Below are 16,333 nucleotides of genomic sequence, written 5' to 3'. Positions count from 1 at the left end.
ACACACACACACACACACACACACACACACACACACACAAAACCATCTCCCTCTCCCTCTAAACCGCCCCCCTTGAGAAAAATCCCCACCAAGGTCCTTTTAATTATTACTGATCTGGATTTCCACGGATAAGAGCAAAACCTATCATCATTTTTGTACTCAATAATTTCAATTTTATTCCTCCCCAGGAAAGCATGAAGATTAAGCTTTATTTTAATGTGAATATTTATTAAATTCACAATCTCTCCTGAAGAATTAATAACTTAACAGGGATTAATTAGTTCATGGGTTCACTCACTACACATCCTAAAGTCCAGCATCCCTAGAGCCTCACCAAACAAGTCCTTCACAAGGAACTCCATTTTACTCCCTATCTTAATAACACAAAAGATGGTCTTGAATTACCATGTGGCATATACCTTTAATCCCAATACTCAGGAGTCTGAGCCAGGGACATTGCCAATGCTGGACTAGCCTGATCTACGCAGAGAGATCCTACCATAAAAGTAAACTTAAATATCTTACTTTTAGGCACTATCTTGGGGGGAGGTGTACCATCAAGAACAAGTTGAACTTGGCTTTTGCACTTAACAGCATAGTCAATCAGGGAAGAAAGGCAAATGATGAAATGCACAGAAGAAAACAGCACATGTAATGGTAGAGGTAGAAAGCAAAGATCAGAAAGACTTTCCTCAATCCCGGACTCAGAAAGCTGATCTTTAAAATGGGGTCTAATTGCTTGGTAGGAGCAAGCAGGCAAAGGGGATGGACAGGCAAAGAAACATATTCCACGATGTGACCTAGACAGAGCAACTGCTGCAAAGTAACCCTGATTCGCATCCAGCTGCTATCTAGCTGTGAATCCCTGACTGAACCTCTTAATGGGGACTCCATCTAAGGCTCATCTGTCAAATGAAGAATTTAGATTGTGGGACTTGTAAAGTTTAATTAGATGACATAGCAAACATAATAATGTATTATGTTACATATTCAGTTAGTATAAGTAAAAAAACAAAAAACCAAATTTAAACATGCTTCAAGCAGTACAGCAGTTTCCAACATTAACATTAAGGCAAGTATTCACAGAAACTCCTCCAGGTAGAAGTAACACTTGGTTACAAAATCCTTCTAAGTGCACAGCAGAGCTAATGAGGCAGAAATAGAATTTTTCAGTGATAGGAGCAATAACCATGAATCCACAGAGGTGAGTAAGCCCTGGAGCTGGGGCAGAAGGAAGGGAATGGACTCTAGTGTTAACTCCTGGTATCCACAGGACTGTGAAACAGTCCTTTCTAAAGCTAGATTCCCAAAGCCTGAAGGTCACATTCTTAAAAGATTAATGAAACACGTATGTAGTGGGTTTCATCCTATCTTGTACTTGCCCTAGAAAAAAGGAGAAAAATACAAACCACCAATAACCCAAAACTCTAAAGCTCAGAATTTAAACTGTTCCATGTTGGCAGTATATATAGGCATCTTATGGACATAATTTTGAATCATGGTTGGAGCAATACACACACTGAAATTTCCATAAAGTTTCAAGCCAGATAAACCTATACTCACAAATAAAATAGGCAGTATGATCCTTTGAGTTGTTAGTCAATGAAAATGCCAAGAAAAAGAACCAGATCTTCCCAGATTACAATCAGAGCTATGAGGAACAGAATATAAAAGCAACTGCATATGGAATGGTGAAATACATACATAAATACATACATACATATGCATAAATATCTACATATGAGTATCCATATATATGTATGAAAGAAATGGAAAGAATCTTGAGGGGGGAAGGGATGATCAAATAAATTAGCCTAATATGAAAATATTAGGTAATGGAAAGAAAAAAATAGCTAATAATTTTCCAGAACTGATTCGAGAAAAGATGCTCAGATTCAGAACTGTATTCTGACCAGGATAAATACTACTCCTGAGCATATACCCAGAAGATGCTCCAACATGTAATAAGGGCACATGCTCCACTATGTTCATAACAGCCTTATTTATAATAGCCAGAAGCTGGAAAGAACCCAGATGTCCCTCAACAGACAAATGGATACAAAAAATGTGGAACATTTACACAACGGAGTACTGTGCAGCTATTAAAAACAATGAATTTACAAAATTCTTAGGCAAATGGGTGGATCTGGAGGATATCGTCCTGAGTGAGATAACCCAATCACAAAAGAACACACATGATATGCACTCACTGATAAGTGGATATTAGCCCAGAAGCTCGGAATACCCAAGATACAATTTGCAAAACACATGAAACTCAAGAAGGAAGACCAAAGTGTGGATACTTCAATCCTTCTTAGAAGGGGGAACAAAACACCCATGGAAGGAGTTACAGAGACAAAGTGTGGAGTAGAGACTGAAGGAAAGGCCATCCAGAAACTGCCCCACCTGGGGATCCATCCCATATACAATCACCAAACCCAGACACTATTGATGCCAACAAGTGCTTGCTGACAGGAGCCTGATAAAGCTCTCTCCTGAAAGGTTCTCTGCCAGTGCCTGACAAATACAGAAGTGGATGCTCACAGCCATCCATTGGACTGAGCATAGGGTCCCTAATGAAGGAGCTAGAGAAAGGACCTAAGGAGCTGAGGGAGTTTGCAGCCCCATAGGAGGAACAACAATATGAACTAACCAGTACCCCCAGAGATCCCAGGGACTAAACCACCAACCAAAGAATAAACATGGTAGGACTCTTGGCTCCAGCTGCATATGTAGCAGAGGATGGCCTAGTCAGGCATCAATGGGAGGAGACGCCCTTGGTCCTGTGAAGGCTCTATGCCCCAGTGTAGGAGAATGCCAGGGCCAGGAAGGGGGAGTGGGTGGGTTGGTGAACAGGGGGAGGTGGGGTTGGAGGGGAAACAAGGAAAGGGGATAACATTTGAAATGTAAATAAAGAAAATATCAAAAAAAAAGAAATGCCTAATTAGCAATGTCATAATTAAAATATAGAACACTAAGGAGGAAAGGAAGCTCTAGAGGTCAATAAAAGAAGGAAAATTGACATGCAAAGTAATAAATGTCAGAATAAATATTGACTTTAAAAGGAAGGAAACAATGGAATTATTGCTTCACATTACCAAAATCAAACAGAGAATTTTATTCACCTAAATTTTTATTCCCAGAAAAATAACCTTTAAAAATCAATCTCAAAACAAAGCCACATTTGGGAGCTATGGGTTTGGCTTCAGTATCTATGGATATTCCAAGAACCAGACAGCCCAGTTTCATGCTCCTGACTTCTTTGTTGTGAGGATCTCAGGAGAAACCAGACGCTAAGGGAGTCTACATCATGGAAAGAGATAGATAAACCTCAAGGTCTCCAGGGGCACAAGCAGGAATGAATAGAAGGTCCAAAATAGTCCTCCAACAGAATCGATGAAGTACAAACTCCCTTGCTTCCAGAGCAAACATGAACTGCACACAAGCAGCACTCCATGTATCACTCACAGGCATCAAGGCAGAACACACCAGCAAACTGAACTCAGCAGCAGTCAGAAAAGGCAACACATCACAGCACGGCTGGATTAATCTAGGAACATCAGACTGAATGAAGATTAGAAAACTGATCAACATGAGTGACCATAATAGTAGATTAAAGAAGCCTCTTAAAGTCACATCATTTCAGAGAGGGACAACCATTCCTAATAGTCCTGAGGTCAGTCCTGTAGGAACAGAGAGAGACTTTATTTGAGACAGGGTTTCACGATGCAGCCCAAGTTGTGATTCTCTTGCTTCAGTTTCCTGAGCACTGGAAATGATGGTGTGAGACAGCATACTTGGTAGAGGGATGCAACCTCAATATGAAGGTACCCACTAAAACCTCTAGGAAAAACTATACTCTGCAAGAGTATAAAGACGGTCTATGTAAAATATGGAACAAGTCAAAGATGCCTGTGTTTATCCCTTATTTATCGTTTCAAACCCTCCTGGGTATCCTAGTTTGTACGTTAGACAACAACAAAGTCAAAAAAAGGACCAAGAAATAAAAAGGCACGGACCAGAAAGCAACAAGGCCATCATCATTCCTACATGACTGATTATTTACAAAGAAAATGCAGAAGCACCTATAAGGATTAGGGATTTTACAAGAAATACAAAATTTCAGTTATATGCCTGCAATAGTCAGAAATGCTATTTTAGAAGTTACCGTTTAAGGTAACAAAATTGGGTAACTAAAGACAAATCTAGCAAAGTCTGGCAAGGTCTTTATGTAGAAAAACCACAAAGCCTGAAGGCAAGACTTTAAATAAAGATTACCTATCTATCTCTCTATCTCTCTATCTGGAGAGAACACTATGACTAGAAAGGGGTAAACTTTCCTCAGACTGTCCCACAGACCTTATACACCCGCCCCAACCAGGCCCTTTGCTCATGCTAGGCCAATGCTCTACCCAACCCCTCTAGGACATAACACATAATGCAATGTCAGTGCTGTACAAATGCATTTATTGAAAATTAGAGGGAAAAATATTATAATTAAAAGAACTATTTTATTATAAAATATTGATAGTTTAAGATCCGAAAAGAAATAATTTTTATTTGATAACGGAGCTCTAAAAATTATGTGAAAAAATCATGTTATCATCTAAAACTAAACTAAGAGAAGACAAGGCCTGCTTTTCTAGATTCTGGAATAAGGCAAGCCCAGCAATTAGAAGATGCAGTCAAGTAGAACTTTAGATGGAAAGGAATCCAGGAGCAGATTCTTCCTCCGTGGAAACCCACAGATGTCAGAGCATGCACCACACTGCACAGTACTGGAAAAATGCTCCAGACAATCCCTTCTCTACTTAAAAAATAAATGTGGATGCGTCATAAGGTGAACTAGAGTCTAATCCTCGAGTGTAATGGCAGACTGGGTGGATCGTTTGAACTGTGTTTGGATTTAGATGAAGTTATGAGAGTGGGGCCCCATGTAGAAGTAGTGTTCTTCTTACAAGGTTAGAGCTCAGGCTCTCTTCACCATATGAAAACACAGGGAAGGCAGGGAGGAGCCCCAGCAGAAGTGAAATTTGCCAAGACCAGGCTTGAGAGCTGAGAGAAGTCAATGTCTGCTAAGCCAGTCAAACTGTGGGATCTTGAAATGGGGGCCAGATCGACCAACTTAAGATGATTCTGGGTTACATGATAAAAAAGAAATCCATTCTAGGAAAACAAAATTTATATTTTATACATACACATATGTATATGTGAATATGTATGTATGAGTTTATATGTATATGTATACAAATATACATATGCATATGCTTATGCATATGTGTGTGTGTCAGAAGCAGGAGGATCTCTGAATTTGAGACCAGTCTGGTCTACAGAGCAAATTTCAGGACAGTCAGGGCTAAACAGAGAAACCCTGTCTTTAAAATAAATAAATAAATAAATAAATAAATAAATAAATAAATGTATATGTATATATGTCAAAACTTTAAAACTTTTGCCTTGCATAGCATCTTCCTCCTGAAATCAGAAAGCACTCAGGAGGCAGAAGCAGGAATATCATAAGTTTGAAGCTACCCTGATCCACTCTAAATAGTAAGTTCAAGGTCACCCAGGGCTACATAATGAGACCCTATCTCAAACACATAAACTTTAAGATTTTTTTTTATAGAAAACAAAGGAGAAATATATTCACAACATACTAAGATTCTTAATTACGACACAAGCATGTTACTTTACAATAGAAAACAGTGATACATTTTATGACAATAGGCATAAGAATTATCAAAAATCACCATTAAGCCTACACAGGTAACTCAGTGGGTAAAGGGCCACCATTAGGTCTAGGCAGGTAGCCCAGTGGGTAAAGGGATGAGCCTGAAGACCTGAGTTGCACTCCAGAAGCTGGATGGTGGCATGCATCAGACTCCTACAGTGAGATGGGAAACAGGTATAGAATTACCCAGTAGCTTAAGGGCAGGCTAGCCTAGAATATGAAGCATAATAGCAAAAACAAAAGACAGTAAGGTGCAAAGTTAGAATCAACTCCCTAAAGTGGTCCTCTGACCTCTACACTTGGCACATGTACATACCCCTCCACACAGAAATAAATAAGGCACTGCAATAGTAAGTCACCGCAGAGCTAGTACACACACTGACATAAGCTGACAGCCAATTATAATGCATCTAACATAAACTTCTATACAGACTGTAAAGAGAAACTACATCAACATGGGGAAAAACAAACAGCAGAAGAACATGCTGACAGCACTGCATGTAAGAAAGGAAGCTAGAATGATAAATAAACATAAAAAGATGGCTACCTCAGCAGCCAAGAAGAAAGCAGTCTTACGGATGGATATTTCTCATAGACACACATCCACAATAACCAGCATTAGGAGATGTAGAGCTGGTGAGAAACTCGGTGCAGAACTCAGGATAGTCATATCTCACCAGCAGGGGATCTGTCTGAGAAGCCACTGTGGAAATGGCCTTATGACCACATGGAAATGTTGAACATCTGTATCAAAGACTGTGGTACCTGTTAATCTATGGGTGGACATGAAAGTATTCTCTGTTATGCTATTCAGAATCACAAACAAACTAATAACATGAATGTCATCAATGTAACAGTGGTAACAGGCTAAAATGATGACTCTGTGGTTCAGTCCCCAGCACCCATATGGAGGCCCTCAACTACCTGTTACTCCAGTTCTGCCCTCCATAGGTACCAGACACAAGCATACATGCAAGTGAAACACATTTACCCATTAAAACAAAAAATCAATGGGTAAAATCCTTCCAGAGAGAATGCTAACCTGTTATATTCTGAACAACAGGTTGTTGTATACAATGAAAACACGGAAAGCGCGTCCACTGCACTCATCTCCATTGTTACATGTTATAATTAACTTTGAGTGTGGAACGACAACTCAAAGTGGGGCCATGGACAGCAGGAACAAACTTCAATACGCTGTCACAAAGTGAGTAAGCTCAGGGTAGTGAAGGGGACAGTAGGAGCAGACCGCCGAGGGTGAAAGTACTATTGTGCTGTCTTCTTCAGCTGGTGGGGTCACACCTGCTCATTTAAATATCCATTCATTGTTCCTCTGGTATATATTATACACATGGTATTTCGTGCTTCTGCATATAAAAGCAGAACCTTAGCGTACCTCAGACCTCTGTGCTGTTTCTGGACACATTAAGAATTATGAGACAGATTATGAACCAGTCTGTAATTCCACTCCTAGCACCCAAGCCCCTCCTGTGGCTAGCTGAAAGCCTGGGGAAATGCTTCTTGAAGAACTGTACATTCTTCTTAACTCCTCTGCAATCCAGGATTTCCCAGCATCGATCCAGAAACTTAGTTCTGGAAGACTTACCTCAGAGCTGAAGGTCTCTGTAGACCACCACTCTTTTCCTGCCCCACAGGACCCTTCGTGAAGAGACCTTTCCACAAGGGACCTGCCTCATCTGGACTATGGCCAGCCTCTGTGTATATGCTGATGCTTTCTTCATAAAACTCCTAGATGGCAACTCCAAAGGATCCCCACTGACCTTCCTGAAACTTCTCCATCTAGTTTACGACTCTGCTTGCCAGAACATTACAGTCTGGCTGGACAGTGTGAACAATGCTTTCCTACCTGGCCCTGGGACCAGACTTTGTCAGAGCTCATCATCATGGCTGAGGCTTCTACACTCACATAGATCTGGTAAGTGCCCCACATGGGGGCAGGGGAGCTGATTTGGGGACACTCATATCTTACTATAAGCAGCCTATCTATTTTGTTTGTTTAGGCCTCCTCAGTTGCCTCCCGATTTTGGCAACTGAAATATAAAGATAATCGTTGCTGTTCCCAGTATCCATTTTGGGTTTTCAAATGTTACAGTTTTTCAAGATGAAGAGCTCTGTTCTTCCCCCCCCCCCCAATATTACAAATCATTTCAGTTTTAGCTACTGCTATTCTCTACAGCTTCTCTTCCTTCCAGATGTGAAGAAGAAGGCCATCACGACCTTGGCCACACTTTCCCTACCTAGATACCATGACAAAGCTGGCACAATGACTTAGGGTACTCGGAGAGAGTGAATAATGGATGGGGAAGTCCCTAGGTCATTAATGTGTCAGAGGCTGAAGAGTGTCATGACTATGGGGTTATCTGGTTGTAGGGTAGAGATCTGGGCGTCCTCTTCTTGAACAGAAATCTAGGGGTCCTCTTCTTGAGCAGAGACAGTCTTTGGCTCACTCAAGGCTCAATCCCAAGTTGGATCAGTGCCTGAGTTGGATAAATCTAGTGACACTTGGTCCCTTTGGATGCCAAGAGTCACCTCAGGGAATCTAATCAGGAGAAATACACAGCTTTAAAGTACCACACCCCCCCGCACCCCCCTACAAGAAAGTCCAATTTTCCTCAGTCTGTAGTTTAGGTAGGGAGTAACAAGGCTGTAAGTGGAGTACACACATCCCATGGGATCCTGTTTGAAGTGTATAGCAGATCCCTGCTTCTTCTCCTAAGTCTGACATAAGATTTGACCTTCTCTAGATCAGTCTTTCCATTTTTTTTCAGTCTGACTTCCTTACAATTTTAATTTATGACTTTTGCATTTGGAATTCTGATGCTAACTCTCGTCAACTACTCCCAAGCTCAAGGTTAAAATGAGAATTTGATCCTGGAAGTACTTTTGAGTCAATAGGAGAAGCCACACAAGCACTTGGTGTTGTCAATCAGGCAATGGACTTTCAGCTGTAGAATACAGTGAACAGGATGCATGACCCAGTTAGTACAAACCTGAAACAGCTCTCAAGAAAATGTTGTGAGCAGCTATGATAGAAGAAAAGCAAAAAAAAAAAGGTATTTCTTAATAGTTTTAGCAAATTATTCTTGTATGTATCAAATTTAATGCTATTAAGAGCCCACCCCTCCAAAGATAGGGAGAGTTCCTAAGGAATAGAAGGACATCAATGTGAGTTTTAGCGTTTGTTCCCAAATAACACATGTAAGCAGTCTGTTTCTGTGGAAAAGAAGAAGCCACTCCCCCAGCCCAATGGAAGAAGGCTAGACTCACGTTGGTGACATACTCGATATCCTTCCAAAGGATGCACTCCCTGGGGAAGTCGGCCAAGTCGAAGAAGTGGTCCACCACCACCTGACCAATCAGGTCATGGCGAGAGAACCTGTCAAAGTCATACACAGAGAAGTGAAGCTTCCGAGCTTCAAGGTCATTGTAGTGAACAGGAAATAAAAACACCTCATCAAATACAGGGTTCAGGGTCTTCCTGTGAACTTTAGTCTGGTGTTTTGTTTTCCGGTCAGGAAGCAAGTAGATCTTGACATAAGGATCTGAAGTCCCAGAGAAGTCCTTGGCAGGCAGATTGACGGCTTTGTGGATCTTCACGATGAGCTGTTCCAAGTCGCAGTCATATTTTAAAATGAAGTTCAGTTTCCCGCAGGCTTTGCTGTTACTCCTCCGCCCATCGTCGTTGTCCAGTGACCTCTGTTTGTATAACTCTGGTTTAATTCTACCAATCCCAGTCAGCTGCTCCTGCCTCTGAAGCTGCTGGATATTAAAGTCCGGGTTCGACAGGTTGAGCTGTCTTCGGATTGAGTTATGCCTTAAATGAAGAGCAAGACACAGCAGAGTTAAAACCTCATGAGCTGTCTGTCTTTCAGAACCTTGTATCTGCAATGTCAGTGCGCTGTTCTATTTCTTTTTTAATATTTCCTTTATTCATATTTCCAATGTTATCTCCTTCCCCAGTTTTGCCCCCTCCCAGAAACCCCATCCCATCCTCCCTCCCCCTGTTTCTGTGAGGGTGTTCCTCCACCCACCCATCCACTCCCACCTCCCCGCCCTGGATTCCCCTACACTGGGGCATCTATCAAGCCTTCATAGGACCAATGACCTCTCCTCCCATTGGTGCCTGACAAGGCCAACCTCTGCTACATATGCAGCTGGAGCCATGTGTACTCCTTGGTTGATGGCTTAGTCCCTGGGAGCTCTGGGGGGGGGGGTCTGGTTGGTTGATATTGTTCTTTCTATGGGGTTGCAAACCCCTTCAACTCCACAGTCCTTTCTCTAACTCCTCTATTGGAAACCCCCGTTCAGTCCAATAGTTGGCTGCGAGCATCTGCCTCTGTATTTGTAAGGCTCTGGAAGGGCCTTTCAGGAGACACCCATATCAAGCTCCTTTCAGCATGTACTTCTTGGCATCCACAATAGTGTCTGGGTTTGTATAAGAAGGAAACATGTTTGACTATGTTCATAGCCTTATTTATAATAGCCAGGAGCTGGAAAGAACCCAGATGCCCCTCAACAGAGGAGGAGATATAGAAAATGTGGAACATTTACACAATGGAGTACTACTCAGCTATTAAAAACGATGAATTCATGAAATTCTTAGGCAAATGGATGGAAATAGAAAATATCATCCTGAGTGAGGTAACCCAATCACAAAAGAACACATGGTATGCACTCACTGATAAGTAGATATTAGCCCAAAAGCTCCAAATACCCAAGATACAATTCGCAGACCACATGAAGCTCAAGAAGAAGGAAGGCCAATGTGTGGGTACTTTGGTCCTTCTTAGAAGGGAAACAAAATACTTATAGGAACAAATATGGAGATAGTGTGGAGCAGAGACTAAAGGAAAGTCCATCCAGAGACTGTCCCACCTGGGGATTCATCCCATATACAGTCATCAAACACTGTTGTATTTGGAGAAGAGCTTATGTCTGAGGCTCCTTTCTCTCTTTTCAGCTAAACTCAGAATGCTCATCATATGGGTAATGTGAGTAAAGATGCTCCCAAGAGCTTGAGGCTTAAAAATGAGGCCTGGTATCAGACAATGAACTTATGAACATGTGACCCAAGAACCTCAAAGGTGTTCATGCACTTTTAAATGGTCTAATGTGCATTAAGGCCTATCTGGCTGGTAGCATACCAAGATTTATATAAACAAGCTCCTTTAAGAAGACAATTATTTACCTTTAGATAATATCCTCAAACTGAGATACTAGGCTATGTGCTGTGTTAGAAAGAGTGCATCTTTCTCAAGCTAGGTGTGGTGGCTGGTGCCCATAATTCTAGCACATAGGAGGCAGATATGGAAACCACTGAGTTCAAAGCCAGCCTAAGCTGTAGTGTGAGACCCAGCCTTAAAAACCAAACCAAACCAAACATTCTTTCTCTAAATTGCATGTAAAGTTCTACCACTGGCTTACAGCTTTATCGAGACATGAATTTTTACTGGCTCAGATAAAATTATTTCAAGATAGGAGTATAGGTTTTACCATTGTAAAGACTTACGGGACTGGGGTATGTCTGCTTGCAATGGACTGCGTCGGTTGGGAGTAGTTACCTGTGTTAGTATGGAGTCTCTGTTTCCTGCTGTTCCTCATGGGTAGTGAACAACCAGGAGGTTTCTTTCTAAAAAATTATTTAACTGTGTATGTGTGTCTAAGCGTGCCCACCAAAGTCAGAAGGAGAGGGTGTCACATCCTCTGAACTAGGGTTACAGGCTGCTGTGGGTCATCCAATATGGGTGCTGGGAACCAAATTCTAGTCCTCTGAAAGAGCAACAAGTGCTCTTAATTGTTGGCCAACCTGTTCAGGCCCATGAGGCTTCACTTCTGAAATAAATATTGTTGACATAAAAAAATTAGAGATGATCTACCATAAATTACAGATAATAAATTAAGAGAGGTTAGATGCTAATAACAGCAATTCAGAATAATGGAGTCAAGTCTTCACTCCAAAGCTTTGAGTTAGAAGTTTCTCTAATGTTCTCTTTACATCCTGCCTCATCTGAGTAGGTCCTCATAAGGAGAAAGAAGTCATCATTACACAGAAGGCTGGTTATTTAACTGCTTTTTTAATGTGGTGCTAGAGGGTGAACTCAGGGCCTCCCACATGCTACAAAATGCTCCACTAACTGAATTCTAGCATCGCAGCTTTCTCCTTACTTTTCACTTTGAGATAAGCTATCACAAATTATCCCTGGATGTCCTTAAACTCAGTCCAAAGTACATCTAAGCCTTGAACTTGTGATCCTCCTGCTTGAGCCTCCACTAGCCTTAGTAGCTGACCTAATAAGTAGGTTTGGACCAACAGTTCAGAATAAGGCTGTACCAAAGATTACTTTTTCTTGTTTTTAACTCAGAGTGCATGGTCTATAGGCTAAACAGCTGGTCAATAACCTGGATTAAAACAGTGGGAAGTGACAGGAATGACAAAGTTGTCTCTGAGGGGCTGATGAATACTAGAAGAGGTAGAGTACATATGTGTATTTCCTTTCTTTTCCTTCCTTGTGACTTTATGAAATAATCATGTGAAAATGGGATTTACAGAAATTCTCCTTCTTATAGCTCAGACGTTATCATACTGAACGTCCATATCCATCCTAAAATACCTTCTGATCACTAATCACCCATATAGAACCTCAAGATTGCTGTCACAGACGTCACTTGTAATCGTCATACTCAACACAGTCCACACCAAGCAGACATATTCCAGGTACCGAAACTTCCAAATGTACAAAGACTGTGCAGTCTAAAGGCAGCTGCTGCAGATTTATAATTTCTTCCAGAGAAATCCACAGTGTTACAGTTTCTTTGTATCTCATGACTTAAGGGAGGTCAGAAAGGTAGGAGATGTTTTTTAAGTGACAAAAGTGGCTATCCATTAGTAGTCAGGCCATTCCCTCCATCAGAAGTCAAGCCACTGTGGAGCTAGAACAGAGCTTTAAGTTTGCTCTGCTGATCTCTGTGTACGAGAGGGGATGGCACAGAGCAGCAAGCACCTTGCCTTAGACAGAAACCAGAAGGGGGGGTTAGTACCACATCCATTTCTCTCTGAATCATAGGTCCAAACTTAAGTCAGGTCATTTGATACCATTCTCGCTAAGGATTAGATAGTACAACAAACAGGTCAGAGAATGAGATTACCCTTCTGCCTTTGAAGTACAGCTCTCTCCATAATGCGCTCTCCACCCCACTCCCTTTATCTCTGGCAGTCCCTCTTGGTTAAGAAGAGCCAAAAGTGTAATTCAAGGAAAACGTGGCCTTGGGGTGTGGCTCAGTTGCTAGAGTACTTGCTTAACAAGCACAAAGCTCTGGGCTCAGTCCTCCGCACAAGCTTTAGCTGGGTGTGGCGGGACATGCCTGTCATCCTAACACTCAGGAGGCGCGGGTCAGGGAGCTCAGAAACTCAAGATCACCCTTGACTACATGGCAATCTAGAGGCCATCGTGGGATACATGAGACCCCTTCTCAGAGACAGCCACTAAGTGCTTCTATTCAGGACTTGATTTTGACCGAGCAACAATCTTGTGTCTACAACCAGCACTGGGCCCACTCCCGGTAGACATATTCTAAGCAGACTCTGCAGAGCAGGTTACCTTCATGTTGTCAATTCTGGCTACAGATTCATCACAGCAAAATTTTGTCTGAAGAACTAACCTATGGGGCACATTTTAATTTAAATTTAAGATCAATGGAATTGGCTACTTAGCAATGGGACATATTCTGCTTAACACGTTTCCTTGGACACGGAATCTGGGAGAGATTAGTATTACACGTTTGGCTCTTCCTAACCAGGAGGGACTGCCAGAGGTAGAGGGAGTGGGACGAGAGGGCATTCTGGAGAGATCTGTACTTCAAAGGCAGAAGGATGCTCATTCTCTGAGAATCTAACTGTGCAGGAAGCCCCTTATTCCAAGTTCCAAAGGAAAGTCAGTCAGTAAAATGCTTGCCTTGGAAATACAAGAACCTGGGCTCAGCAGTTAAGAGCACTGACTGCTCTTGCAAGGGATCTGGGTTTGATTCCTAATACCCACATGGAAGATAACAAACTTCCGTAACTCCAATTGCAGGGGATACAACACCCTCTTCTGACCTCTTTGGGTACCAGGCATGTATGTACTGCAATACATATGTACAGACAAAACACTAACACACATAAAATAAGATAAATAAATCCAAACTTAAATTAAATTAAAAAATAAAAAAGAACTCAGTTCAACCTGCAGAACCTTTGTGTGTGTGTGTGTGTGTGTGTGTAAGAAACAAAATATGGCTGTGACAGCACAATTTGTAATCCCAGCATGCGGAAGGTGGGGATAAGTGCATCCCTGAGGCTCACTGGCCATGCAGCCTTGCCTGCTTGGTGAGTTCCAGAGCAAGGAGAGATCCTGTCTCACAAGAAAAGATGGGAGACAGTACCTGAGGATCAAAGCTGAAGTAGTCCTCTGACCTATACATAGACATGTGCACATGTACACACATGCACACACACCCATACAATAAACACTCTTCTAAAAATCAATCACAAATATGAACATTACACAACAGTTTTACATGTTAATTCATTTCCACTAAAATGTCTCCCCAGAATTACTAGTGGGAAAACAGTTCAGTCTCACTGTAGGGTAGGGGACTAAAGTAAAAAATCAAGAGTAGAACTGGGCATGACAGTTCTCTGCCCCGGGCTTCTTCCAGGGGGCAGTGAGACTTTATTGACATTGTGTGTGTGTGTGTGTGTGTGTGTGTGTGTGTGTGTGTGTGTGTATTTCTCTGTGTGTGCAAGTGTGTCTATCCCTGTTACATATATGTCTTTGTTTCTCTGTATGGTGGTGCACATATGTATCGTTGTGTGTGCACATATGTCTCTAGGTATGTCTGTGTGTACACGTGTGTCTTTGTGTCTACGCAGACACACATAGAATAGAGAAATCCAAATAAGTCAGAAAATCAACCAGTTTAACTCACAACTTCCCTGCATAACTGTTAGCTAGCACTCTGTCTGCTGAGAAATCAGAACGGGGAGGCCACCCTGGGGACTCAGGGAGAAAATGAGGTAGAGGAAATGTAAAATCATTATCCCATAGCTCTCACCAGCTGCTCACATAGAGGAAGGAAGAAAAGGCAAGTCTAAAGCTATGACCGGCACACTCCCCACACAGGGTGCAGTGATTCTGAATGGTCTCCAGTGCAGTATACACGATGTTCCCCAGGGAGACTCGGGAATTCTAGTGTCTCTGAGTGACACTGTGACATTGAATGACTGTGGTAAGGAGAATTTTGTCTAAAACACGGTGTGTATTTTCTGAATAGGTGTGGGAAGTCCTGTACTCTCAGGATTTAATGTATACAATGAATGAAAAGAGGTTAGGGGGCTAGAGAGACTGTTCCAAGATTAAAAGCACTTGTTGCTCTTTGTCTGTAAAAAAAAATATTGGTACCCACTATAGAATTTTCTACACAGCAGATGCTTAATCCACATGTTCGAGTAAATACATTACTGCCATGAATGTAACAGCTTCTCATAATTTAAATACTAGTCAGGAAATGTGCATTTAAATATAATTTCAGGGTTTCATAGGAATTCAGAGAGGTCTAGGTAAATTCCATTTTCAAACTTACTCACTTATTACAATCCAAAGAAATAATTATAAGGGAATTGTACAAACCCTTTTTGTTCTTAATACAAAAATCTGGCTTAATAGAAACCTGTTACTCAGGGCTGGGGGTCCAACTCAGTGACAGAGCATTTACCTAACACGTGTGGGACTCTGGGTTCTACCCCAGCCACGAAAATAAGACTGCCACACTGAGTTATGACATTAACCTCAGGACTCTTTGCTGGGGATGCAAATGTGAAGGCTGGTGGTTTTCTTCATCTTCAGTTCCTGTCAGTGCATTGCCATGACTGTACCGAGTGCTTACTTCAGAGATAAGGTCAAAAGTCTACATGGGAGGCTCTTAATAAATATGAAGCCCAAGGTGAGTGCCTTTCCACCAGGCTTACACCATTACAGGCCCTATATAGTCTATAATTCTGACCTTTAATGTGGCCTGCTGCTGGCCAGTGTATTCTGTCCACCATTCACAGGAAAAAAAGTCTGCCATTCCTGGAACTGTGCCATGGACTAGACACAGAAAAAGAAACAAAATAGGCATGGGTCGTTGTGCTTACAGAACAATCTAGAGGCAAGTCCAGGAACAAAGGATGGAAACAGAGTGGGATGCTATGAAGGAGTGACAACAAAACCTGAGGTAGGAGGCAGTAGAGCTGTGGTTCTTCCTACTGCTGCAACCCTTTAACACAGTTCTTCAAGCTGTGGTGACCCCCGACAATGAAGTTATTTCATTGCTACTTCTTTTTTTTTGTTTTTGTTTTTAATAAAAATATTTATTTTGTTCTTGTATTTTATTCTTTTTTTAATTTTTAATATTTTTATTACGTATTTTCCTCAATTACATTTCCAATGCTATCCCAAAAGTCCCCCATACCCCCCCCCACTTCCCTACCCACCCATTCCCATTCTTTTGGCCCTGGCATTCCCCTGTATTGGGGCATATAAAGTTTGCAAGTCCAATGGG

At 41.7% G+C, this 16,333-nt stretch overlaps 1 protein-coding gene across 2 annotated transcripts in view; it reads right to left on the bottom strand.

Moving 5' to 3' along the window:
- Positions 1-16,333, bottom strand: part of Syt9 (synaptotagmin 9) — a 168,018-nt gene that overhangs the window by 94,046 nt on the left and 57,639 nt on the right. For both annotated transcript variants that reach the window (XR_002378387.2, XM_021167917.1), the window contains exon 3: positions 9,020-9,566. Coding sequence is in view for 1 of the 2 variants with exons in the window: in XM_021167917.1 (XP_021023576.1) it covers positions 9,020-9,566 (547 nt within the window). In the remaining variant the exon portion in view is untranslated. The remainder of the gene's footprint in view (positions 1-9,019; positions 9,567-16,333) is intronic.

Source organism: Mus caroli, chromosome 7 (genome assembly GCF_900094665.2).
Source record: "Mus caroli chromosome 7, CAROLI_EIJ_v1.1, whole genome shotgun sequence".
Taxonomy (NCBI): Eukaryota; Metazoa; Chordata; class Mammalia; order Rodentia; family Muridae; genus Mus; species Mus caroli.
Note: the sequence above shows the minus strand (reverse complement) of the source record. Positions and strands in the feature narration are given on the sequence as shown.